Genomic DNA, 27,028 nt, shown 5'->3' with positions numbered 1-27,028 from the left:
GCCAGGAAGAAACTATTAACCATATTCTTCATAAATGTCATTGTTATAATGATCTTCGACGTGACCTAATTAGTGTGGTTGCTAACTTAGATTCCAGCAAAAATAAAATTCTGGTTGAATCTCAGACAGCTTTTAATGCTTTGAATGTATTTGCTTCTCGTGCATTTAAAAGAAGAAACTAAATTAGGTCCTAGTTTTGCTGTTCCTGTGATTTCGTGGATTCTTTATTGGATTAGGAAAGAAATATCTCTCATTTTTGATTGGATTCCATAGTTGCAACTGATTAGTATCATTAAGTGCTACACTTTCCTGGATTTTATAATAGACTTGTTCTTGATGTGGAACTGTTTTCAGCAGAATAGGTATTTACTGTATAAGGAATTTTGTTCTACTCATCCAGATACTATTTGGCCTTTAGCGTTTTAGAGATTTTGGAATTAATATTTCTTTGTGAGTGAATACCACTTTGACATTTCATATTAGAGACATTTCCTAGTAACTCTCTTATTAACTGTCTTGGATGATTATCTTAAACTTTTTGGGCTCTCTTAGATCTCGTATTTAGGCAATAAAAGATCATAATTTTGAACCCTGCCTAATGTGATCTCATCTAGGCTTTGGACATGTATATTACTTTTTGCGTTAACCCTGAAACCTTTTATTTATTGGGCCAGGTTATGGCATTACCCTGGCATTGCATTGGACGTATCTGTACATAGTGTATATTCTGGTGTGTTTCTGAAGAGGATATTGTACATATTGCACATAGTGTCTTTCTGTGGAGCTTTTCAGAATTCGTGGAATTTGCTTTCACTGTGTTTTTTGTTAGAAGATCAATTATTTCTTCAACAAATGAAGAAGTTCTGCCTACAAGGGATTAGGCAAATTCTAAATTAAGAAGTTTTGCTGATCCCAGTTCATAGGATGGGATTTTGCATGGGATAGGTTCCCATGGCTAGAGAAGTTAGTCCACTTCTCCCTACTTTATTTTTGCTTTACTTCTTCTCACTTCTGACTATTGGAGAGTCCCTCTGTTGATTCTCCTCTATTCTATCCATTTACCTCCCCAGATCCCAAACTTCTCCCTCTGTATTCCTCCTTTTCCACTTCATTCTTTTTTCGGGCACTCTCAGGTGTTATGCCCTGGGCTTGCCCAGCAGGAGATAGTTGATTCTGGCCGCCTCCACGTGGCTGGGATGGGAGGTGAGACGTAGTGACCAGGTGTTACTGGCTCTCACCTGCTAAGAGCCAGGCACTGGCCGATAACATAACAATAGAACACATCATAACACTTACACATCCAACACACTACATACAAATGGCCGGTTTTGGCATAAGCTTCAACACAAGAGGTACAATAGCGGCTTATGGGGGAAACTGTGGGGTCGGCCACAACAACACATGAATATCCCCTTAATTTTTAAAATCAAATACGTAGTACCTTGCCAGTGTATACTTAGTGATGCGCATGCTCGGTGAAGTCGGAACTTCCCCGTCAGAAATATGGACCGGCAGATACGGAGAGTGTCGCGCATGCTCTATTACAGTTCCAAGCACGTAGGCTGGCAGACAGTGGTAACCGGCAGATCGAGTGAGTGTTGCGCATGCTCAGTCAAGTCGGAACTGACCGGCATAATACGATTCACGACAGTTCCGAGCTGCGGTGACTGACCGTGACTCACGACACTAAAGTGCGGGATTACCCGGATTTGTATCTGTGGGAGTAGCGACACTATCGTTGCTTTATTCCCAACTAATTTAAAACTGATTACCATCTTAACTGATACTTGACGCGTTAAAATTGGTACAATGTATCATTCTTCCTTTAGGAGAACAACCGCCGCGGTTATTCTTGATGTCGTCAAACGGTGGAGCTGCTCCGTGTGGCGCCTACTCGGAGTCGTGTACAGCGGACTGTTTGAACAGTTCGGTGGAGAACAGCAGGTGAAACAATTTTTTTCACATCGCTGTAAAAATAGCATTAATTTGCATTTTATACATTTTATAATTTCGTGCTTTTTATGTTAAGAGTCCACTTATTGCAGCCGTTAATGCCTTCCTCATACAGCGTTTCTTTAACTACAAATGTGGCCGCATTATCTTCAAAATAATTTGAGTTAAATTGCGGTTCAATTTTCAATTTATGTTATCAATACCGAATGGTTTATTTCGAATAAAATTACGGATGGTTAGCCAATCTTGCATTTTACAGCGTAAGCGGTTCGTTGTTTCGTCAATAGATGCCGTCACCGGGGTCGTTCCAGACACGAATTGCTGCAAACTTTTTTTTGCGCCCCTTTTTAAAAAAGAAAAGTGATGTGTTTTTAATTTCACTCGCAATTAGCATTTATGTGGATATCATTCGAGTTTTGGGTTAGTCTTTCCAATCTGGCACCGTTTCCGATCGGTGGCGAAGGAGACAAGGTCCTGCACCCAGTAGAGGTTTTTTTGGGAGGTCAAATTGCACCTCCCAAGGTTTTTGTATTTTCTATTCTGATCCAAGCCCGAGGCAGGATTCGAACACGCGACCCGAAGGTCGCGGGTTAGAATCCCTCAGGGCTCAGTACAGACTCTGCTATGTATTTTCCATAGTTTCTGGTGGAAGTGAGTTATCGTGTCTGTAGTTACCGCGGATCGTAGGATATTATTTTAATATTTATTGTGTACTAATCATTTAAATTACAAATTTGTTCCTTCTGCTGGCACTTTGGCAGCAGAGGCGGCCATATTGGAATCTGGCGTAGTGCTGATTGTGAAGGTTAAGAAATTGGTTAAGCTTCTGTGGTGTTCTGTGTTTTTTTTTTTTTTTTTTTTATTGTGTTATAAAACAGAAGATTGTGGTTCTACTTTTGGTTGTTTCTGGTTATTTGTTGCTGGGCTCATCAATGTTACAGTAAATGGAAAGTAAGCTTACTAGGAAGACTTTAAGAGGGGGGAAGGAAAAGGAGGAGGAGGACACAGGTGCTTTCCCCCAACCTTCTTCTAGGGTTCCAAGACTGCATTCAGATCAAAGTAAGAAGTTACTGGATTTAAAGTATTTGAAGGGAAAAAAATGCTAATTCAGCTAATTCAAGTGGAACAAGTGTAATACGTGGTGAGGTAGGGGCATGTGTAAGTGGGACTAGTGAGTTGAATTTAAATGCAAGTCTTAGTCAGTCAATTGAAAAGTAGACAGAATTTTGTGATCAGGGTGCATAAATAGAAGAAATCAGAGGGAGAATTGAAGATCTCCAAATATTTTCTAAACCGAAGCTATTGGATGAGGTAGATTTTCAACATGAGGATTTGGAGGTTGAAATAGACAGTTTTTATAGTGATATTAGTAGAAGGAGCACAGGAACTAATGTGAGAGAGAGAGAGAGAGAGAGAGAGAGTGAGTGAGTGACATTATTGTCAGTAACATTCATGAGCAAAAGTGTAGGTATGGAGATGTAAATTCAATTTATGAGTTAATTAATAAGCTTAAAAAGGTATTGGTGGACTATACAACGAGTGAAAGTAACAAGATAACAAAGGCTGCATCCAATTTTGTGTTGGATAAGTGGATAGACTTAGAAGTCATTACTACAACATTATTAATAGATAATGCAAGATTAAAATCTAGGATTGAGGAATTGCAGATAACAGCTGCATTATTTGATGATTTAGTTAGAGGACAATCATTTTTGCTATAGTAGATAATCAACACCAGCAACAACAAACATATGCAGACAGAGTAAAACAGCAAGGTACTCAGACTTTGACCCATTATGAGGATGAAACCAATGTGGTAAAGGAATTGCAGAGAGAGAGGATAGAGGTATAAAAAGTAAGAAACCTAGTCAAAGTAACATAGTTATTTTGAGAGCTCAAGATGATGCTAAATTTGCAACCAGTCAGGATGTAAAAGATGTTGTTGTTAACACTTTAAAACAGGATTTAAAAGAAGTAAAGGTAAGGAATTTAAGAACAATTAGCAACAACGGATTATTGATTGAGACAGATAATAAGGAAGATTTAAGTAAAATAATTGAAGGAGAAGCTTTGAGTGAGAGGGGGATCAAGCAAGACAGAATTAATTAAACTGACTGAACCAAGTTTGTTAGTATATGATGTGCCCAAAAGAGGTGACACAAGAAGAAATTGTGAATGATTTGTATTTTAAGAACTTGAGAGACTATGGATTTTCTGAGGAGGAAGCGAAAGAGGGGATAACATTTAGATTTAAAACTGGGAATAAAAGTAAGTTGACAAATTGGGTAATTGGGGTTGCACCTCAGATGTATAAGAGTATGTTTCAGGGCGATAGGTTATTTATAGGGTATTCATCATATAAATTTAGAAAGTTTACAGTGATAACTAAATGCTTTAAATGTTTAGGATATGGACATTCTGCCAATTATTGTTAACATAAAACTGTTTCATGTGGCCATTGTGCCCAATGACGACATGTATTTGTTGACTGTATTCATAAGGACAAGAGTCCTACGTGTGTTAATTGTAAGAGGAAAGGTAAAAACTGTGATCATTCAGTCTGGGACAATAATTGTCCAGAATACATTATAGCTTTAGAAATAGCAAGTATGAGGGTAAATAATGGATAGTGAGTCTATATATGATCAGTATGGAGTAATTAGAAAACATTGTGAAGATAGTTTTATAAGCTTTATGCAATTAAATGCACAAAGGTGTAGGTCAGTAATCGCTGACCTACACCTTTGGTTATGGCTTGAGTTGGATTTAGATATTGTGTGCTTACAAGAACCATATGTTGGTTGTTTTGGTGGGTTACACAAAGTTACTAGATTCCCCATTACAGCTAAGACAGGGGAATTCGTAATGGCCGTCATTCAGTGTAGCCAGGTGTTCTGGAGCTCCTGAATGTTGAGTTATTTTAATGTGTTTAAAGTGTTTTCTTCAACTGGAAAAGTGTACCAGCTAAAAGAACTTCGCAAGTGGATTAAGTGAGTGAAAAAATTTTGTTATTACGAGGGTTATCTGGTCTGTACTCTCTCGTCATAGACCTAATCCCTTTAGGCTTAGCATTCTGCTAACGCTTTGCTGTAATAACACACGTATTGTTGACAGTTAGGCCTAGTGGATATTGCTGGGAATACGATACGTACATACAGTTTTGAATTGGAGCAAGTTCGTGCGCGTATAGTGTGTGGCAGCCTGCGAATGAGCTCCGATTAAAGTTAATAATTTGCGCGGTTATACTGTTTTGATTTTCGAGAATGTTCTAAAGAACTCCTCTGGTGATGAACTGTCCGGTAATAATACCAAATCGCCTGCATCTTCCTCAGGTAATGTTTTATTAGATATGATTTCTTGGCTGATTTTATCAATACGATACAGTACTTCCAATTCCCGACTATAGAACAAAAGCAGTTGGCTATTGACAACCAGTGTTCTACGACTGTGAGTGCTCCTACCTCTTGGTACCTAGCCCATTGTCTCCGGCTGTTTTAAAGACTGCGCGTGAAATAAACTAGGGAGCTGTGCTACCAGAAACACCTTGCCTAATCCCTTTATAGCGCAATTGTCAGAAAGTGGTCTGCTTCGCCGTCGGTTCCTCTCTCTAGGGCCACGCTCGCCGCTGGCTACTTCTTCCCCCCACTTGTGTTCTGGGGATAACTCAGGGATTTTCGAGGCGTTGACGTGCGGCTTCAGGTCATCACACGGGCCTGACGCTGTCGATCGGCGGCATTTTCAGTCCTCTTGAGGCGTAAAAAATTTAAACCCTGTTAAACCTCCGGTGGACCTTTCAGAAGAAATCAAATTACTCAGGAGCAACCGCAACCCCTTACAATTGCTTTATTATAGCTTTATTGGTCTTTGACCCCAACCGTACAACCCTTACACATGAGCTCAAGAGAAACATTCTCATCGTCGGCTGACGAGAATGCTGTAGCAGACGAATCAGACCAAGTTGGCCTCCAGCCTCCCAAAGTCAACAAGTCCAAGAAAAAGAAACAGAAAAGTAAGAGGAGAGCAAAAACCAGAACACCCCGGTCTCCTCAAACCATACTAGAATTTCTGAACAAAGTGTCTCTTGATGAATCTGACCCTGTGATCTCATCTAAATTTCAATTTAACACTTCAACGCCAGTAGCAGATCGCCTAGCCCCTGTCCCTCCTACACTGGAACCTTCACAGGCAAGCTCTCCCTACACTGGGAAATTACAGACCACTCTCTCTCCAACAGCTATAAGTGCTCCTGTCTCCCAGGCAGCTTTAGGGCCCTCTCCTAATCTAGCTGAGAGTCCTGGAACATTATCTGCAGCCAAACTATCAACTAATCTTCCTACCCCATCAGGGGCCCCTAAGACCTCCTCTGCCAAACAACCAGAGGGACCACGCAGAGCATTGGATCAGACTGAGGCAGAAGGCCTCCCCCAATCCAGAAAACTAGCCGTCACAGTAACTACACCTTATGCATACCCTACAACTCACAAACCTATAGATGAAGACTCTCCAACCCATCAAATAATATCTGCTTTACATAGGAATCTTGTGACCTTTCTTAATCAAGATAATAGTCGATTCACCAGACAAGCGGCAAGTTATGTTCAAGAACTCTGGGCTACCCTTGAATCTATTACCACTGCCCTCCTCATCGACAGCGAGAAACTAAAAACCACTAACGAGGAACTTAAGAAAAGAACCTCCATCCTTGAGAAGGTGCTGGACACTCTACCGAATCTTCCTACACCACAGTCTCAACAGCTTACTCCCACATATGCACAAGCACTGAGGATTCCAAACAACAAAGAGACAAACCCAAAGGCCCCGCAACCTAGAAAACAACCGCTGCTTCGAACACCAAACCTTGTGGTCCTCAGACCAGCAGAGACAGAAGGAACACAAACAAGTGAGGATTTTAAAACCACCATAATGAAAACACTGAAGGATGATTTAAAGACAACAAAGATAAAAGCAATTAGAAAGACGAGAAATGTAGGGGTAATAATAGAAACAGAGTCAAGGGAGGATATCAAGAATATCGTGGAAAACCCCAAGATAGCCACACTGGGTATCACTGCAGAGCCACCCAAGAGAAGAGGGCCATCAATCTTAATTTTCGATGTCAACAAAGATGTGACACCTGCCCAACTTGCGGAGGAAGTGGTAACTCGTAATCTACAAGGGATAAATAAAGACATGACAAATCTTGTGCAACCAAGATATTCAAAAAAGTCAAAGTCCGGAGAAAACAACTGGATAGTGGAACTGGCTCCTGCCGCTTGGCAGATTCTAAAACACCAGACAAGACTCTATATTGAGTGGGGTAGCCACAGGTTCAGGGAGCATGTGACCGTGCCAAAATGCTATAAATGCTGCAGGTATGGCCACACCTCCCATACATGCACTCAGATCACACCAACTTGCGGACACTGCGCTAGCAAAGGGCATGAATACAACAGCTGTCCAAACAAGGAGCAAGAACCGGTTTGTGTGAATTGTAAATCCTCAAAGCTCGAACATACCCATTCCATCAGGGATCCAAAATGTCCGACGTATAACAAGATAAAGAGTTTATACCAAATGAGGACTGATTATGGCAATACAATTTAAAAAGTTCAATACAACCAAGCTGTTAATACTACAACAAAACGCACACCATGCCAAAGCAGTGCCTGAACAACTCAGAAAAATAGCGGACGAGGAAAATGCCGACATCCTCTTGTTGCAGGAACCCTACACCCACTCCAAAAAAGTAAGAGGCTATCCAATAGCATATAAAATCACACAGGCTGAGAATGAAACCCCAAAAGCGGCTATAGTGATCCGCAATCCAGCCATTACTGCCACCCGTATCACACAACTCTGCACAGGCTGGGCTGCTTGTGCCCATATAATATCACCCCTGGGATCCTTCTACGCGATTGCCTTGTATTGTAGGCCGGGGGAAGAAATAACATTTGCCACGAGATACCTCCAGGTTGTGTTGGACACTCTTCCAGGCCAACGGATCTTGGTAGGGGCGGATGTAAACTGCCGCTCCCCGGCTTGGCACAGCCAAACACCGGACAGAAGGGGCTCCGGAAATGGGCAGCGTCTCGAGAAGTTCCTGGCAAATTCTCCCTTGACAGTCCTAAACAGGCCTCACCACCTTCCTACGTTTTGTAATACTCTGTGGGAGGCAACAATTGACGTCACCCTTGCCACTGGAAACCTTGCAGGACACATCACTGGCTGGACAGTCCAAGACTCCTGGACCACGTCTGACCACAGAGTGATTACCTTCCAAATCAACCGATCTCTATATAGAACACCGATAGCCAAACAGATGCTTAACCGCTTTGCAGTAAACAAAGCTGACTGGAGACTCTTTGGGGAACTGCTGACTCGAACCTTATGCCAACACCACATTGAAGCGGATGGACAAGAAGACCCAGACGACATCCAGAGAAAAATTACCAAGACCATAATAGCGGCCAGTGAGGCTGCGATGAAGCGAAAATTGCCCACACCTGGTGCAGTCCCTTGGTGGACTCGGGACATTCAGAACCTCAGAAGAGAAGTCATAAAGGCAAGAAAACAGTTCCAAAGGGCAAGACGTACATGGCCGGAAGTGGAAGTAACAGCACTCAGACAAAGATACGCAGCAGTGAGAAACAGATATACTGAGTTAATACGAAAAAGTAAGCAGAAGGCCTGGGAGCAATTAGTCAGCACGACTGGAAATGCCGACCCCTGGGGGGGTGGTGTACAAAGTCACTACGAATAAACTCCCCAGGGTGAGGTCATGACCTCGACCCGCACCCCGCAGGGAACATTGGCCACCACCTGGGAACAGTCTATCACCAACATCCTCGATGTGATTTTGCAAAAACCAGCACACCCGCAACTACCAGAACAACTGCAGATCTGCGATAGAAATGAAACATATCATATAGATCAAATGGAACCACCTTTTGCCTTAGAAGAATTACAACAGGCAGCGCAACAAATAAAGAATAAAAAATGCCCAGGCCCAGATCTTCTGGAGCCGGAGATTATTAAAAAAGTAGTAGACATCTCTCCGCAGACTTTACTAAACCTCTTCAACACATGCCTGAAGACAGGAGTCTTTCCAGCCGACTGGAAAATGGCCAACGTCAAATTAATTCTAAAAAATCCAATGAAGCCACCAGAACAACCCGAATCATACCGGCCAATTTCCCTGCTCCCAGTTGCTAGTAAACCCCTTGAAAAGATGCTTCACAAGCGACTCCTGCACCACTATGAAGCTGCAGATCTCGTGATGCCCACACAGTTTGGGTTCAAACCCGGAACCTCAACAGTGGATGCTCTCAACAGCCTCCTAAGTTTGGCTGCTGCCTGTGATAGGAAGTATTTCTTGGTTATTTCGGTCGATTTTGCTGGGGCATTCGACACCATCTGGTGGCCGAGCGTCCTAGCCAGACTGAGGAAGGCAAAAACACTCATCAACCTTTACAAAATAATGAAGTCATATTTATCCAATAGAAAAATACAAGTAGTGACTCCGTACAAGAAACTGACCAGGACTGTTTACAGGGGCTGCCCCCAGGGATCGGTACTGGGACCACTCCTCTGGAGTATGGTATTGGATGAGTTTCTGTCCTTCGACTTGGGGGAAGTCCACTCACAGGCATTTGCAGATGACCTGATACTGACTGTTGCCGCAGACAATCGACTTCAATTGGAAACCCAGGCAAATCGAGCAATTCAAATTCTACAAGACTGGATGAAGGTCCATTTTCTTAAGATCTCACCGGGGAAAACCTACTCAATGCTACTAAAAGGAATATTAAATCTCTGTAGACCACCGCAAATTAAAGTAGAAAATACAACTATCAAACTACTCAGTGAGATGAAATATCTAGGAATCATACTGGACAAGAACCAATCTTTCAACCCACACTTGAAACATATCCGAGAGAAAATAAGGAGATATTCTGCCCTCGTCTCAAGAATAGCTAAAAGGGATTGGGGAATCAAGAGGCACACCTTGGGACTGTATTACAAAACAACATTTATACCAGCCATAACTTACGCGTCACCCATCTGGTTCCAGAAAGCAACTACTGCAGTTAACAGAAGGACACTCGATTCCATCCAACGGACAATACTCCTCTCTATTACACGGGCCTGCTGCACTGTGAGTACACATGCTCTGCAGGTTCTGGCGGGAGCACTCCCCCCTTGACCTCGAGGTGGTGCGTTGTGCCATGGTGCATTATTATTATAATTATTATAATAATAATAATAATAATAATAATAATTATTATTATTATTATTATTATGTCTAAGGTGGCACCTAGATTTCCGTCTATCTCCACCTGATGAAGTTGACTTTGTGCAGAACCTCTGCAAAATAGACCTGTATGGAAGGTCTCTTCGCCATCAGGGAGAAGCTGTCATCTGCACAACCGCTCCCCGCTGGCGAATAGACCCTAATGGCCGCCCATATTCACTTGGTGCTGGGCCTGGTCTTCTATTTTAAGTGCCTCATGCACAAAAATCCCGCACCCACCGGAAGTAGTGCTATACCGGTGGGTGCCAGCAATCCCGCTCCCAGGCTGCCCACACCTGAGAGCCAGCAAAAAAAAAAATAAATAAATAAATAAATAAATAAAATAAAATAAAAAATAAATAAAATACATATATACACACACATAATATAAACAAACTAAAAGAAAAAAAAAAAACACAAATAATCAAAATGTATATAACCAAATCTTAATTAGTAATCATTAGATTATTCCAATGTCTTCTCCGTTGAAAAACAGTTACACAGAACTCTTGCAGTGCTTGAAGTTTATCCTGATTAGCAATAAGGTCACTTTCACAGCCTCTAACTAAATTACCAATCTTCACTTTTAGCCTTTCTCTAAGTTGAACATACAAACTACAATCATATAATAAATGAGTCCAAGTCTCAGGTTGACCGCAAGTGCATAAAGGAGAGCTGACTAGACCAAAGTAATGTAGTTTAAAATTTAATGAGCCATGGCCAGTTAAAATAAACGATGTTACCATAGAAGGAAAAAACCATTTGTTGTTACTATCATAAGTAAATTTAACTGTTGGAATAAACAATCTAGTCACCTCCCCAGTTGCACTAAGATCCCATCTCTGTTGCCACATACCAATCAACTGTGTTAAAACATTTTTCTTAGCTTTAGCTATCTCTATAGTGACATCAGATGTAATATTCATGAAAGAAACCACTATGCCTTTTTTTAAGTAATAACAAAGGGCCCGATACACAATGTACAAGTCTAGAGGCAAATGCCCAGCCAAAACCTGCATAGCATTCGTTGAGACTGTTCTGCACAAATTAGAAATAACGTAAAGCATTGAGCGCTGAATCGATAACAATTTCTGTTTAAATTTAACGTTAGTAACTCTGAAGTACCACAATGATGCTCCATACGCAACTATGGGTAAGAAGACTGCCTTGTAGTATAAATTTAAAACTTTCCTTTTCAACCCCCAATCTGACCGTGTTAATCGAATTATTGCTGCACTAAATTTTTTAATTTTTTCGTGTAAGTAATTTAAATGTGGGAAAAACGATAATCTATCATCAATTCTTATACCTAAATATTTCACCTCAGATACTAGGGGAATCTGCCTCCCCTTAATTAAAGCTTTTGGCGGTCGCGCATAATTTAGTTTCCCCTTAAGAAGCATCATAACAGTTTTAGTTGTAGATATCAATAGTTTGTGCAGATCAGCCCACGACACTAGACTTTCTAATACCTGAGCCACTCTTATTTCAAGCACAGCCCTGGATTTACCAGTAACACATAAAACCAAATCATCTGCATAAGCAATCTTATGCAGATTTTCAATTGATTGTTCTAGCCATAAATTAAGTACTAAGTTCCAAAAAAGTGGGCCCAATACAGACCCCTGAGGACACCCTCTCGAAAGATTCCTATTAAACTGTAGATGCTTAGCTTTCAGTATAATTTTCCTACAATACAAATAACTCTGTATCGTCCTATACAATAAGTCTGGACATTACATACCCCTTAATGCAGAGAGAATACTCTCATGCCACACCATGTCAAAAGCTCCAGTAAAATCTATAAAGATGGCTAACACATACTTATCCTCTGCCTGGTTGGTGAAATTCATGAGATCATTAATGGCATCCTCCGTAGAATGCCCTCTCTTGAAACCATACTGATAAGGCAGGGTCAAACCATTTTTATCCATGACTTGGTTCAATCTTAAAAATAACAATCTTTCAAAAACTTTGCCAAGATTGGCCAATAACGAAATTGGTCTATACCCTCTTGGGTCATTTGGTTTTTTACCCGGCTTAACTAACAGCTTGATCAAACCAACTTTCCAGATCCCAGGAAAGGTGCCTTGAAGTAAGCATTTATTATACAAGTTTAACAAGATGTTAGGATAAAGCTCAATCATTTTAAGAACAGCGATATTCTCTACTAAATCGATTCCTGGGGCTTTGGAAATGTTAATTTTCTTAGAAACGGCTCTCAATTCCTCTAAAGTAAATAAGCTAATATCAACAGACCCAAGGTATGTTACATTAGAGTCCTTGATGCCTTCTTGCTCTGTTGTCTCCCCCCCTTCTTCCTCATGAGGAAACAACTCTGATGTTATTGTCTGCACTGTTGTAATCCAATCAGTTGTTTCCACACCATTGACGATTACGGTATTCATTATCTCTGTGCCATGGTGTAGCATCTCGCAAAAGGGCTTCCCTGCACCTTCCTGGGCCACTCCATTGACCCTACAGGAAACCTAAAAAGAGAGAAAACAAAACTCGCCACCCACCTACAGCAGGTCTGGCAGGATAGGTGGTCAGAATCCACAAAAGGGGAAATAACGAGGAAATTTCTGCCTGATGTCGGAAGATTATACCCAAAAGCACCATCATGGTTTCACTCTGGACTGTACACTACGTATCTTTTAACAGGTCATGGGGCCCTGAATGCCAAACTAAACAGTTTTAAATTAGTAAACGATCCCCGCTGTGTCTGTGGGGAAGTAAGGTGTAAGGTGTAAGGTGTATTTAGTGTCAGACGGCACCAGGGGTTTCCCCCATCTCCGCGTAGTTTTCATTGTGGGTGTACCAGTTCACTGGAAATGCCAGAGATTTAAAAGTGTATGGATATTGTATATGTGTAGTGCCGTGTACCGTTGTTCATCTGGTCGTTTAGCCGCTGGACCCCTGCTGAGGCCCAACGTTGCCCCACCTTAGCCCCGTGGAGGCAGACCAGGAACCCAGTAGACTTAAGTTACTCTGGCAGGTCCTGCCACCTAATTTCCTGAGATTTCAGTGGCTAGGACCTAAAAAAAAAAAAAAAAAAAAATAATAATAATAATAATAATAATAATAAAAAAATAAATAAATAAATAAATAAAATAAAAAATAAAATAAAATAAAATAAATAAAGAAATAAAATAATAATAAAAGGATAAATAAATAAAAGGATAATAAGAAAAAAAAAAGAATGTATTTATATTGCATGCATATATGCATGTATACGAGCACATATATGCACACACAACGTGCATACATGTGCCAACGTTAATCGTGGGGTTGACGTCACTTGAGTTGGGTGCATATATGTGTGCATACAAGTACATATATACACACATGCACATATGTACACACAACGTGCATACACATACCAACGTCAATCGTGGGGTTGACGTCGCTTGAGTTGGGCCAGAACGTGGGTGAAGATATTTTGGATGTATTTAAATTTAGGTGTGTGGGACTTCGCTAGCGTGAAGATAGAGAGGGGGGAAGGCTGAAGACTGGGGGGAGAAAGACAGAAATATGGAGCCAATAGGGAAGACAGCCCCAAGTTTAGTGTTGCATGCCCATGCCCCACCAGAGTGGAAATGAGGGGGGGGGCGACGAGAGAATCGTCTCCCCGGGGGAGTAGGGTTTAAAGGTGAAGGGGGCTAGGATGCCCTCTTCAGGCTGCCGTGAGGCTTTGGGAGCTAAGCTGCAGTTTGTTGTTTGTTGTCTCTATTCTTGTCCACTTGATTCAGATTGGGACACTCATGAGGCAATCCCTGTCCCCCCTTTTTTTTTTTTTTTTTTTTTTCTCCGTTGATTCTCTTTTCTTCTTCTTTTTTCCTTCTTTTCTTTATTCCTTTCTTTTCCATTCATTTTCTTTTCTTCCACAGTTTTCTTTTCCAGGAATTGTCTCTGTCTTATGCGATTTATGTTACTGTACTATCAGTCTCGATGTATGGCAATTAACACCCTTCTCCTTGTGAAGAGGTCCTGTGCATACTGGGAGAACGCTCGGTACTCCTCTTCCGTGTCAATGAAGTGATGTTCAAGTCCTTTGGGGAGGTAATGGATTTTCGTGATGAGGGTGCATCTGAGGTCTTCGTATTGTGGGCAGTCGTAAAGCAGGTGGTCCCAGCTTTCGACCTCCCCGCACGTGCAATTTGGGTCATCGACGAGGCAGAAGCTGAACAGTTTCTGGTTGAAGGGTCCATGTCCTGTGAGTAACGAGGTCAGGTGCAAGCCCGGGAAGAACCAACCCGGTTGCCTTGGGTATATTTTGTTCAGTTCTGGAAAGAATTTACGAGTGATCTCGCCCTTTGTCGTCTCTGTCCATCTTTGCTGCCACTCCTGAAGGAGGTAGGTCTGTAGTCGGGCTCTTTCCGTTTTTTGACTGCTTGCTGGGTTGATTGTGAAGTCCTGATGATTTGCGGCCACTCCCTTTGAGTGCAAGTAGAGCAGTCCTGCTTTCACAGCTTCTAAATCCAGGGGTAGCGCTCCAGCAAGCACCTGCAGTGCAGGTGTGCTTAACGTGCGGCAAGCTCGTGTGGTTGTCAATAGGATGGTCCTATGTGTCATATCCAGGATTTTCTTGTTGGTTACCAGTGATGTTTTGGTGTACCATACTGCAGCTGCGTAGATTATTGCTGGGATGAAGGTTGACTTATAATATAGCATTAAGGTTCGTTTTTTCAGTCCCCAATCCTTCCTCGTAATCCTAGCCACTAGGGCTGAGTATCTTCTTATTTTCATTCTTATGTGTTTCAGGTGAGGTATGAAGGATAGGTTATTATCTAAGATAACTCCTAAGTACTTCATTTGCTTGGTGAGTTTGATGGTCAGGCCATTTATTTTTATTTGGGGCGGACGCTGTACCTGAAGAGTTCCTTTCAGCAAGATGGATATGGTTTTCGTCGGTGCAATTTTTAGCTGGTTTTTTGTGGCCCAGTATTGTAATTTCTGCATTGCCTGATTGCCGATGTTTTCCAGTTGGACTCTGGAATCTGCCTCAATAGTAACAATGAGATCGTCCGCAAAGGCCTGGGCCTCAGCCAGCCCCAAGTCCTGGCACAGGAAATCGTCCAAGACCATGTTCCAAATGAGAGGACCCAAGACAGACCCCTGCGGACATCCCCTATGTATGTTTCTTGTGATTTTTTGATAATTTGTATTTATTTCCACTCTTCTGCCTGAAAGGTAGTCTTCCATTGCTTTGTATAAGTTGATTGGTACTGCAGCTTCTCTCAGTCTGTTCAGGACGCTCGGCCACCAAAGTGAGTCGAACGCCCCGGCAAAATCGACTGAAATGACCAATAGATATTTTTTCCTGCACTCTTGTGCTTTCCTAAGCAGATCTCCAAGGGCATCCACCGTAGAGGATCCTGGCTTAAAGCCAAACTGATTTTTAGCTGCCAGGCCTGCCCTTTCGTAGTGGTTCTGTATCCACATGTGGAGTAGCCTCTCGTACAATTTACTGACTACTGAGAGCAGAGCGATGGTTCTGTATGATGATGGACATTCTGGGTTCTTAGTAGGATTTTTCAGAATTAGCTTGGTGTTTGCAGTTTTCCATGCTGCAGGGAATTTCCCTGTTTCCAAACATCTGTTGTAGAGGGTGAGTAGGATTTGCGGAGCAATTTCTACTATTTTTTTCAGTATCTCCGGTTCGATCATATCAAGTCCCGGGCATTTGCGGTTTTTGATCCTTGTAGCAGCCGCGCCGAGTTCCTCATGGGTGAAGGGGGGCTCGAGCGCAGGGGTGATATATTTTTCATTTTCTTCGCAAATCTTATGTTGTTCTTGCAGAGTTAGGGTCGCGGGTTCCTTGAAAATTGTGTCGAGTATATTACCCATTGATTGCTCCCAAGTGGTTGTATAGTCTCCTTGCGAGGTCCTGGTGGTGCTGATCACCTCCCCCCTGGGCAGTTTGTTTGTAGTCACCTTGTAAACTACACCCCAGGGGTCAGTTCTTCCTGTCGTGGATACTAGACGCTCCCAGGAACGCTTCTTGCTTTTCTGTATCGCGTCCGTATACTGATTTCTGACTTCTCGATAGCGCTGTCTTAAAGCCTCCACTTCATGTGCAGGCCAAGTCCTACGGGCTCTCTGGAAATCTTTCCTAGCTTTTTGCATCTGGCGTCGAAGCACGGCTATTTCTGGGGTCCACCAAGGAACAGCACCAGGTTTTGGGTTTTTTCTTTTGATTGTTCGATCGCTAATGGTTTGTATTAGGTCTGTAGTCCCCCTCAGAAGGTCATCCGGGTCATTTTGCGGGTTTATACTGGCTGGGTTGCTTTCTATGGCTGTGATGAGCAGGTTTTTGAATGACATCCAATCTGCTTTGGCAACTGCATATCTGTTTTTCTGTTGGTTTGTTCGTGTTACTGTTGTCAGTTGTCTGATTATTTTAAAGGTGATTGCACGGTGGTCTGAGGTAGTCCATGCCTCCTCCACCTTCCAGTCAGTCACAAATCCCGCCAAGTTCCTAGTAGCTAGGGATACATCGATCGTAGCCTCCCAGAGGGTGTTGCAAAAGGTTGGCAAGTGGTGAGGTTGATTTAGCACTGTCAGCTGTGATCCTGCCAAGTAATCCTCAAGGAGTTGACCATTTTGGGTTCCACGCCTGCCAGGGGTAGTACTGTGCCATGTCGGGGATCGACAGTTCACGTCAGCTCCTATGATGATTTTTTGGTTTGGTAGGATGTCCTGCAGGCATTGAAGATATTCGATTGCAAAATCTATCTGTTGTCCTGGTCTACAATAGAGTGCCACAACGTACAGGTTCCCTAAAGCTGTATTTAGCTGGGCACAGGCGGCCCACTCCGTGCAGAACTGCGTGATTTTAGTCACTGTGATATTACTGTTCCTTACCAGGACAGCAGCCCATGGGGTGTCTTCAACTGTGTGTATCACTTTGTAGGTGAGCGGGTAGCCTACAACCCGTTTCCCATGCGAGTATGGCTCCTGTAATATGATGACATCGACGTTTTCCTCTTCAGCTTTAACTCGGATCTGGTCGGCTACTGCTCTAGCCCTCTGCGCATTTATTTGAATTATTTTTAGTATATTTGTGTTGTAAGCTTTAATTTTCGTCCCCATAGTTAATCCTACTTTGGTATAAACTCTTGGCTCGTTGGTACGTGGGACACATGGGGTCTCTCAGTGAATGCTTGTACTCTAGCTTTAAGTTTTTACAGTTTACGCAGGTAGGTCCCACATCTTTGTGGGGACAGGCATTATATTCATGGCCTTTTTCTGAGCAGTGGCCGCATGTTGGGGTGGTTTGTGCACACGTATGCGTGGTGTGACCGAACTTGCAGCAGCGGTAGCACTTCGGAACGACCACACGTTCGTGATATCGGTAGCAGCCCCATTCTATAAACACCCTTGTTTGGTTCTTCAGGGTTTGCCAGGCTTCCGGGGTTAGTTCTACTACCCAGTTTTTGTTTATTCCATCCCTCGCTTTAATGGAATATTTGGGCATTGCTATCTCTTGTGGATTTTTGTTAGGGATTTTACCCTGTAGGTTTCTATGGTAGAGTTCGTACGCTAATTGGTTCGGTGTGATGTCTTTATCTACGTCGTATATTATTATGGCTGGCCCTTTTCTTTTGGGTGGTTCAGCTGTTAGACCCAAAGTGGCTATTTTCGGGTTTTGTATTATTCCTAGCATCTCTTTCTTTGTCTCGGTTTCTATTACCAGTCCTATGCTCCTCATCTTGCGTATTCCTCTGATTTGGGTTTGTTTGAGGTCTTCCTTCATGGTGCTTATTAGTTTTGCCTTAATTTCTTCACTTGTTGTTATTTCCTCGGCATTTTTGGGCCTTAGTATTACCAGGTTTGGCGTTGGGAGGAGTGTCTTTTTCTTTGGCTGTTCGTTTCTTGGCATCTGTGTCACAGTTGGTGGATTACTCAGTGCACTTGCATAGGTAGGGATGCGCTGTTGCATTTGTTGTGTGACCCTACATTCCTGGTAGGCCTCCAGTTTGGCTGCATTTCTTTCTGCCTCACTGCGAACCTTGTGGAAGACCGTCTCCAGCTTGGTCCATATTCCTACAATATCAGCCCTAAGGGCAGCTGAGATTCTACTTGCGGAGTCTTTCAGTTTGTTTTCAAGCTCCACCCGGAGGGCCAAAACCTGGTCCAGTACCGTTCCATCCGGCAATCTGGGGTCTATGGTAGGCTGGGGCTGCTTACTTAATTCTTCGCTGTTCTCTGGTTGGGGGTCCTCATTGTTTTGCTGGTCTTTCGATTCGCTTTGCGATCTTGTCTCCATTCCCGTACTCGGGGCGACATATTTCTTGTATTTCTTTTTTGAAGTTTGTTGTGGCTGTGCTCCATCGTCGTGGTCATTCTTCTCTATAATTTGCAAATCATCATTTTGCTCTAGGATAGGTTGTTGCCTTCTTCGTTGGTGTTCATCTTCTGGCTGAAGTTCAGTCAATTTCTGACTATGGCTAATCATTTTGTCTCAGGTACGGTTTATCGAGACTAATCCGGATTATCGAGGTAGGATCCACACACTCAAGAACCGGCTAGGAATGTTTACAAATGTTGCCGATCGTAAGTCCGTGGCACAATTTCGGGCCTAGCAGTGGTCAATCTAAACTTTTGATTCCCCACCAATGATTGGGGGGGGGGGGGTTTCACCCAAGTATAGTGGGAAAGTTAATGCTGTGAAAAGCAGGTGGTCGCTGCTTTTTGTGGCGATGACGAAGCTACTGCCGAAGGCTGTAGATGGCAACCAGGAGCTCTCGCTAATGGAGGCTTAAGCATTTACACACATGGGGGTCACCCTCCCCACTCAATAATGCAGATCACTGTAGTCACACCCTCCAGTTCAAGAACAATGGGTGTAGCAGAATGTGTGTCGTCGCAGGCCGTCCCAGTGTAGCACGGCGCAGTAAAAAATAGTTCTCTACACTAAGTACATGTTCGAAGCACACGATTTTACAAAATTCGGCGGTTTGCGGTACAGTTTGGTGGAGCGGTCTTTCAGCTCAGTTTTAAACACAGTTTGGGCAACTCCCCAGTCAAGTGTAAACTACCAACGTGGCTTCTGCTTTACATCAGTGCCTCTCTATGGCCCTTCTGCCAGCCACATGGTGACCATTGTAGTCTGACAACAAAGGACACAGATAGAAACGCTGGCAATTTACTAAATTCCCAATAGATATTAAAACTAATCTCACCTACGGAATCCTCCAGATAAGCTCTTTCAGGTGGAACACTTTTTTAGACTGATTTAACATTTTAAACACTTCATTTCCACACAAATTCAGGAGCGCGAAATAACGTGTCCGGTCGTAACGGCCGGCCAAGGTCAAGTCGTCTGTGGGGAAGTGGAGACATGGTCTCACATAATGTACAACTGTGAAAATTATGAGCTCTCCGCTGCCTCCTGATGACAAAGCTGACTTACTTCCCTCGCGACAGAGAATCAAACCTGTTGGACTCGCAAGAGGAGTATAAGGAGTTGACAAAATTCGCCCAGGGACTGTTCACCCGAAGGAGGACACTTATTGCTATCTACAGGGATCAAGAACAGGCACCACGACTAAACTAACCATCTTGGACTGATACAAGACCTTCCTTTGGGACTCTATAGATTTTTTTTTTTTTTTTTTTTAAGCCACGCTCCCTTGCGTGGCCCTTTGCCTCCACTCCCCGGGCGGGAGGGGGAGGTGACTTTTAGTCTCCTCCTCCCCTCGCCGTCCCTCTCTTCCCTCTGGTGGGGCATGGGCCTGCTCCACTCATTTGGGGGTCATCTTCTCTATGGACCCCTTATTTCTGTCTTTCCCCCCAGCCTTCAGTCTCCCCACCCCTCTCTCTCTCTTTTAATTATAATTACTAGTGTCTGAACCATTGTTAAATTGCATGAGCCCTACACCCAAAAACTTAACATTTATTTGCATAAATAGTACTTCATTTTGGCTGACACATAACTATAACGTGTTTTTTTTTTTTTTTTTTTTTTTTTTTAAGGTCCTTGCCACTGAAATCTCAAGAAATTAGGTGGCAGGACCTGCCAGAGTAAATAACTATAATACTGGTGTACCTGGTCTGCCTCCACGAGGCAGAGTGTGGACAACGTTGGGTCTCATTAGGGGCCCAGCGGCTAAATGACCAGAGGAACAACGGTACACGACACTACACATGTACAAAATCCATACACTTTTAAACCTCTGGCATTGACAGTGTTCTGTTTCACACCCACAATGTATAGCACGCGGAGATGGGGGAAACCCCTGGTGCCGTTTGACACTAAACACACTCTACACTCTACTGCTAAGACAGTACATGTATCTAATGAAAAACCTAAAACAGCTATTATTATCTTTAACAAGAGTCTTAATGTCACTGTTATTTCAGACATGTGCGCACAAAATGTTACTTGTGTGCATATATCAACTTTGGAGATATCATTTTATTTAGTCTCAGTTTACTGTCCCCCCTCACAAGATATTGACTTTACTTTACATCATTTAGATTTAGTTATGGAAGTTGTTGGCAGCGGAAACTTGTTGATCACTATTGATTCAAATGCCAAATCTCAATTGTGGCATAGTTCCACAGTGGATTATAGAGGAATGAAAATGGAGGAATTTATTTTAAAGTACAATTTGTGTGGTATTAATGTTGAGGGGGAACCCTCCACATTTGATAACACGTGGTAGTTCTAACATAGATATTTTACCGTAGCAAATCAACAATTAAGTAGGAGAATTTGTCATTGGGATGTGGCGCTTGGTGGAGTCAATAGTGATCATGGAGCCATTTTGTTTTATGTATTGCTTAGTGATCTCAATACTGATGATAATTTGGCTATTGAACATGTAAGATTTAGTTATAAAATAATAAATTGGAATAAATTTAAGAATTCTCTAACCATTTCTTTTGATGACAATATTTCGGGTCAGATAAATAGAGTGAATGTTGCTGAATTTGCATTTTATGTACAAAATAGCTTGTATAAAGTTTTACTCTTGGCATCTAAAAAGAAAAAGAGAAATTAAAAAGTGTGTTCCATGGTGGTCTAGTGCTTTGATGGTTTTAATAAGGGAGGTTTTCTCCCTGGAAGAAATTTCAAAAGTGTAGAAGTAGAGATTCTACCGAGTCATTAATTTTCAAGGAATTATATAGAATTAAAAGGAGACAGTATCATAAAGAGATATATAAACATAAACTGGCTTCATGGAAGAATTTTGTATTTACAACAGGGAATACAGATCCTTGGGGACTTTTATATAAACTGTCTAGAGACAAATTGCATATTAATAATGTGATCAATACAGTTAAGACAGATAATGGAGAAACTTGTGATTGGTTGTCAACTGTTAAGAAAATCACCGATGAGTTGTTTGTTTGTGATACTGTACATGATGATACTGATGAGCAAAAGAGAATTAGGTTGCAAAATTCTTATGTTGGAGAATATGATATACAATTCTCTACGAACGGTGAATTACTGATGATCTGTTCAAAATTAAATGTAAATAGAACTCCAGGTATGGATTTGATAGAAACTAATTGTATAATTAAGATGATTGAATGTTACCCTGAGATTTTAGTGGTTATGTACAATAATTTTATAAGAAATTTTGAAACTTTTTAACGCCTATTCTGGCCGTCTTTAGCAAAGTTTGTCAGGGAGGGATTGTACCCATAAACGTCTACACTACTTTCATTCCGAAGCATGGACGGGATTTAACGAAAATTGGTAACTGGAGACTTATAACGTTGATTAATTGTGACTACAAAATATTTGCAGAGATTTTGACAGCTAAGTTAAAATGCGACATAAACCAGGTAGCAAACAGTGCTACAGTATACCGGGAAGGCGAATAGAATATGACCTTTGCCTATTAAACGATGTATTAGAACAACGGTGGGCAAATGCGGCTCTCAGAGCCGCATGCGGCTCTTCGTTGAGTTAGTGCGGCTCCCATTGAAAATTTAAATCTGTTTTTTTTTTTTATTATTTCAGAACTTTTTTCACTGAATCTTGTTAAATTAACTAAGTAACTAATATTTTGTTATACGGATTTTATGTTGTGTTTATTTTTTTTTATGTATAGATATTTTGCTATTTTTTATTTTGATTATAAATAAATCCGCGCGCATTTACACTGCTGGCGCCATCAGCGGACTTGTGCAACACTATGTGACCAAACCTTCCATAAGAGTTTCAATTCCAGACTTTGGAATTAAATTTATTTAAATTTTTTGATAACATGACCTCAGAAAATATCGAAAAACGAAAATACGAACAAGAAAATAGAATCTTTCAAGAAGAATTGGGTAGAAAATTTTGCTTTTATTGACAATAATGGAAAGTCGTTGTGTCTTATTTGTAAAGTTACAATTGCAAACTACAAAGGAAGCAATTTACGTCGAAATTACGAAGTAAGTCATCCCCACTTTTCAACTCAATATCCACTGAATTCAAAATTGCGAACAGAGAAACTTAAGTCCTTGCAATCTGGTCTTCATAAGCAACAAGGACTCTTGTCTTCTTTTAGTCGCGAAGATGACAGAGCAAACGAAGCTAGTTTTTTGATAGCTTGGAATATTGCTCGTGCCAAACGTCCATATGGAGAAGGAGAATTTATTAAAAGAAACTTGGAAGAAGTGGTTAAAGTTTTGGATCCAGATAATACAAAACTACATAAATTGATCGCACAGGTTCCTATGTCACGCCGTACAACTGAGCGTCATATTGGTGCAATTAGTAAAAATGTTGAAAATAGTTTGATGTGTGATTTGAAAAATTGTACAGCATTTAGTTTAGCTCTCGACGAGTCTACAGACATTCAGAATGTTCCACAATTGGCCGTTTTTGTCCGCTATGTATCTGCAGACGTAAATGTGAAGGAAGAAATGTTAGACCTAGTAGCTCTTATCGAAACAACTGGCGATATCGATGTTAGAAATGCGCTTGATGAAGTAATGAACAGGTTTGAATTGCCACGTGATAAACTTGTAAGTGTTGCGACTGACGGAGGGCCTGCAATGATAGGGAAAAAGCAAGGTCTCATTGGTCTTTTAAACAACGATCCTAAAATTCCACTTTTCTTACCTCTTCACTGCATAATTCACCGCTAGCATCTCATAGCGAAGTACTTCAAATAGGAAAATGTGTGGAAGATTGTTTTGCAGATTGTGAATTTAATTAGAACAAATGCCAAAACACATCGTCAATTTAAGAACTTTTTAGAAGAGTTGCGAATGAATGACGAAACAGATGAATTGCCCAATGATTTATCCCTGTGGTGTGTTGTAAGATGGCTGTCAACTTACAATGTTTTGAGCCGTTTTGTGGAACTCCTAAATCCTATCATAACATTTACAAAAGAAAAAGGAAAAAAAATACTCAGAATTAGAAAATGAAACTTGGCTTTCTGACTTAACGTTCCTTACAGACATTATAGAACATTTGCAAACACTTAATTTGGCTTTACAAGGAAAGAAAAAAATTATTATTGATTTGTCACAAACTGTATTTAGTTTTGAAGCTAAACTTCGGCTTTTTGTGTACGATCTTAAGAACAAAATATTTAATCATTTTCCACGAGTAAAAGCAAATATAATTAATATCAAAGAAGAAAAGTTAGACGAATACAAAGAAAAATTGGAAGAATTGCAAGCAGATTTCAAACATAGGTTTGAAGATTTGAAAAGTTTTAAAATCTGTATTTGCATATTTTGTGAACCCATTTATTTGTGATATTATTGAAGATGGATTTCCAATTTCTGAAATAATACTTGTTGAAAAAGCGGCTGGCGAATTGGAGTTATTAGAGATGAAAGAGGATCAGGCATTGCAAATGCAGCACAAATCTACTTCTATAATTGAATTTTGGAAACTCGTGCCAGAATCAAAATATCCACATTTAAAGAAAGCTGCTTGCCGTCTAATTTCAATTTTTGGTACAACATATTGCTGTGAATCTTTGTACTCCACAATGAAGTTCTTGAAGTCGAAATATCGTTCACAGTTGACCAATCATCATCACACTGAATTGCTGCGAACGGCTTTAACAAAATTTACGCCAAATTTCAAAGATTTAACGAAGACCAAAGGTCTTCATTAAATCTTTGAAATAATTATTTTGTATTTTCTTTCTCTTAATTATATTTTCTTATATATGTATACTTTACATAGCACTTAAGACTTGTGTAGAATATGTAATCATATTAATTTAATTAAATTAAATTCTATTTGATTTGTGTATTTAATACTATGTAACTATGGTGTGGCTCTTTATAATATATGAAAAACCGGAATGCGGCTCTCATTGACCTCATGCGTGCCCACCCCTGTATTAGAATATCAGAAACGAAAGAGTTGCAATTCAGCGTTAGTGCCGATTGTCCTAGAAAAGGCTTTTGTTAGGATCGTCCACGACTACCTTTTCTCTATAATTAAGGATCCGAACATAGGATCTCAGCTGTTTTGGGAAATCTATATACACGTAGTAGCACAAGACTTTTGATAAATGCAGAAATTTCGAAAAACATTAAAATTGATAGGGGAGTAAAGCAAGGATGTCCGCTTAGTCCTTTGTTATTTACGTTAGCGCTGGAACTACTACTGGGAACAATATTTATATTATATTATTATTAAATATGTACTTGACTAAGGTTGAACCGCACTAATGTCCATCTCGACCTATTCTATACCACATTCTGTGGTCAATAGAATAGGTCGAGATGTAAAGCGTGTGTAATATTAGAAAACAGGCCTTCTGCTTCAGGTTGCATTATACCATCAAAGTTTCTTGCGACGACCGACTAACTGGTTAAAATAAAATAACAGCATAAAAATACAACAAAATAAAAGCGTTAAAATACATAGATAATAGCTTTCGAAGCAAAGTGCTCTTCATCAGCTAGTGTGTGTGAATGATGTACTTCAGTATATATTGATGGTTACAACAGCACAAGTCAGCTGGGCATGATCATGTATCACAAGTCTGGTGTCGGTAAAGCAGAATTAAGTACACGTGATGATCGCCAGCGCTCATCGTACTGCAATACAGTGCATTCTATAATAGGGTGTAAGTGTACTCCCCTCGTCCGATTCATAGTACTATTATTGGTGGCTATGTGTAGTGCTTCAAGCCATGAGCGCTGGCGGTAATCACGTGAACAGTCGACGATTTCAATATCCCGTTGGGGATCAATTATTATTATTATTATTAAAATCAGTTTATTTCCCAAGAAACCTTGGGTCACCCCGGGACGGCTCTGTGCCAGAAGGGTGTGAGTACAGACTAAGGTGCGAGGAACACAATGTACAATAAACAAGGGTACATTCGTGCTCGACCCGAGACTGTTTACAGGATTAAATAAACAATGATGTACAAAATATACAGTAATATACATGATTACATGAAGACAGAAAGTCTTTGTCATATACAAATAGGCAAGTTAAAAAAAAGGTCTGTCCAGGAGCAGGTGAGTATTATAGGTTCATAATCTGGTAACAGTTCTTGAGGATTTCCTTCCTGTAGGGCTTGTCTTCACAGAATCTATCAGGGTGGATCCTAAATTTATTGAAGAACCGAAGACAATTGGCTGGAAACATGTTCCTCAGGGAATCAATGCTTGACGGCGTAAGACGTAGAGGGAGACAGGAGTCGGGGTGCTTCCCTCTTGCCTTCTTTGGGCCAGAGATTAATGTGGACACTGATGGAGCATCAATTCGCCTCGCTATAAGCCGTGCAAGCGTGAGGACATCTTTTGTCATGATGATATGTCTCCAGGGAGTGGTGCCTAGATTTGCTTGTAGGATAGATCTGGAGATAGTTAGGGGGTGGCCTACCACCCTGTTCATCCATCTAAGCAACCAGTACTCTAAACTAAGATACTTCTGAAGGTATCAAGATTGTGCTGCTGAACCCAATAATGTTCGGCGACTGAGGAGCATTCAAAATTAGTGGTTTGCAGAGCCCCCTCATGCTCAGAAATCCAATCTTTTAATCTTCTACCAGACTCGCCTACAACATCATAATCAAACACGGACGCCCTGTCAACTGGACAGACAGCGCATGTAATTTACCCAACGAACTACCCTAGAATGTGACAATCACCATATGCAGGAGTGACAACACTGCATTGACGCCCAGATAACAGAACAAACAGTGAAAGTGACCACATACCAAGAATGACCACCCAAAATGGAAATAGAAGGACCATGACCACGACCAAACTGGATGAGACCTTGATCCCATGACCAACGCCGGCATTCAACCGATCTCTGAACAAGTCGGTAGAGACCTTGTCCCTGTATGTACCTCCTGGTGGGGCCAGTGTTGTGATGCTGTCCTGAACCTGCTGGCCTAGCCACCACTCTGCAGCCAGGCTGCACACACGCCATATTGGCGACCTGTGCCGGCTCCCTTGTCCGGCCCTTTCTATCCCATCCCGGCAGGGGGGAGGAGACGGTCATACTGTTTCCTCCCCTCCACGCCACCCCCATTCTTCCTTCTGGCAGGGCATGGGCATGCCCTGCTGACACCAAATTGAGGCCTCCTACTCTATTGGCCTTATCCTTCCTCCTCTAACCCCCCAGTCTTCATTCTCTCCCCCTTCTCTATCTTTACACAAGCGAATTCCCCCACACACATAAATTCAATGAATCCAAATTAACTGACGCCCATATTTCGGTCTATCCTTATTCAAGCGACATCACCCTACGCAATCGTGAGATATCACACATATATCTATACATATATGTGTAAAAAAAATTTTTTTTTTTTTTTTTTAAGGTCCTAGCCACTGAAA

General features: G+C 41.4%; 1 protein-coding gene across 1 annotated transcript in view; it reads left to right on the top strand.

Moving 5' to 3' along the window:
- Window positions 1-1,809: 1,809 nt before the first annotated feature.
- Window positions 1,810-27,028, top strand: part of LOC150074861 (uncharacterized) — a 69,939-nt gene continuing 44,720 nt past the window's right edge. Inside the window, exon 1 of the mRNA XM_090389456.1 lies at window positions 1,810-1,944. Coding sequence (XP_090245582.1) covers window positions 1,810-1,944 — 135 coding nt within the window. The remainder of the gene's footprint in view (window positions 1,945-27,028) is intronic.

This window comes from Mastigoproctus giganteus, unplaced genomic scaffold, assembly GCF_048544385.1.
Source record: "Mastigoproctus giganteus isolate SK-2022 unplaced genomic scaffold, ASM4854438v1 scaffold_34, whole genome shotgun sequence".
Lineage (NCBI taxonomy): Eukaryota > Metazoa > Arthropoda > Arachnida > Uropygi > Thelyphonidae > Mastigoproctus > Mastigoproctus giganteus.
The sequence above is the reverse complement of the archived record's forward strand: the minus strand, read 5'-3'. Positions and strand labels throughout refer to the sequence as shown.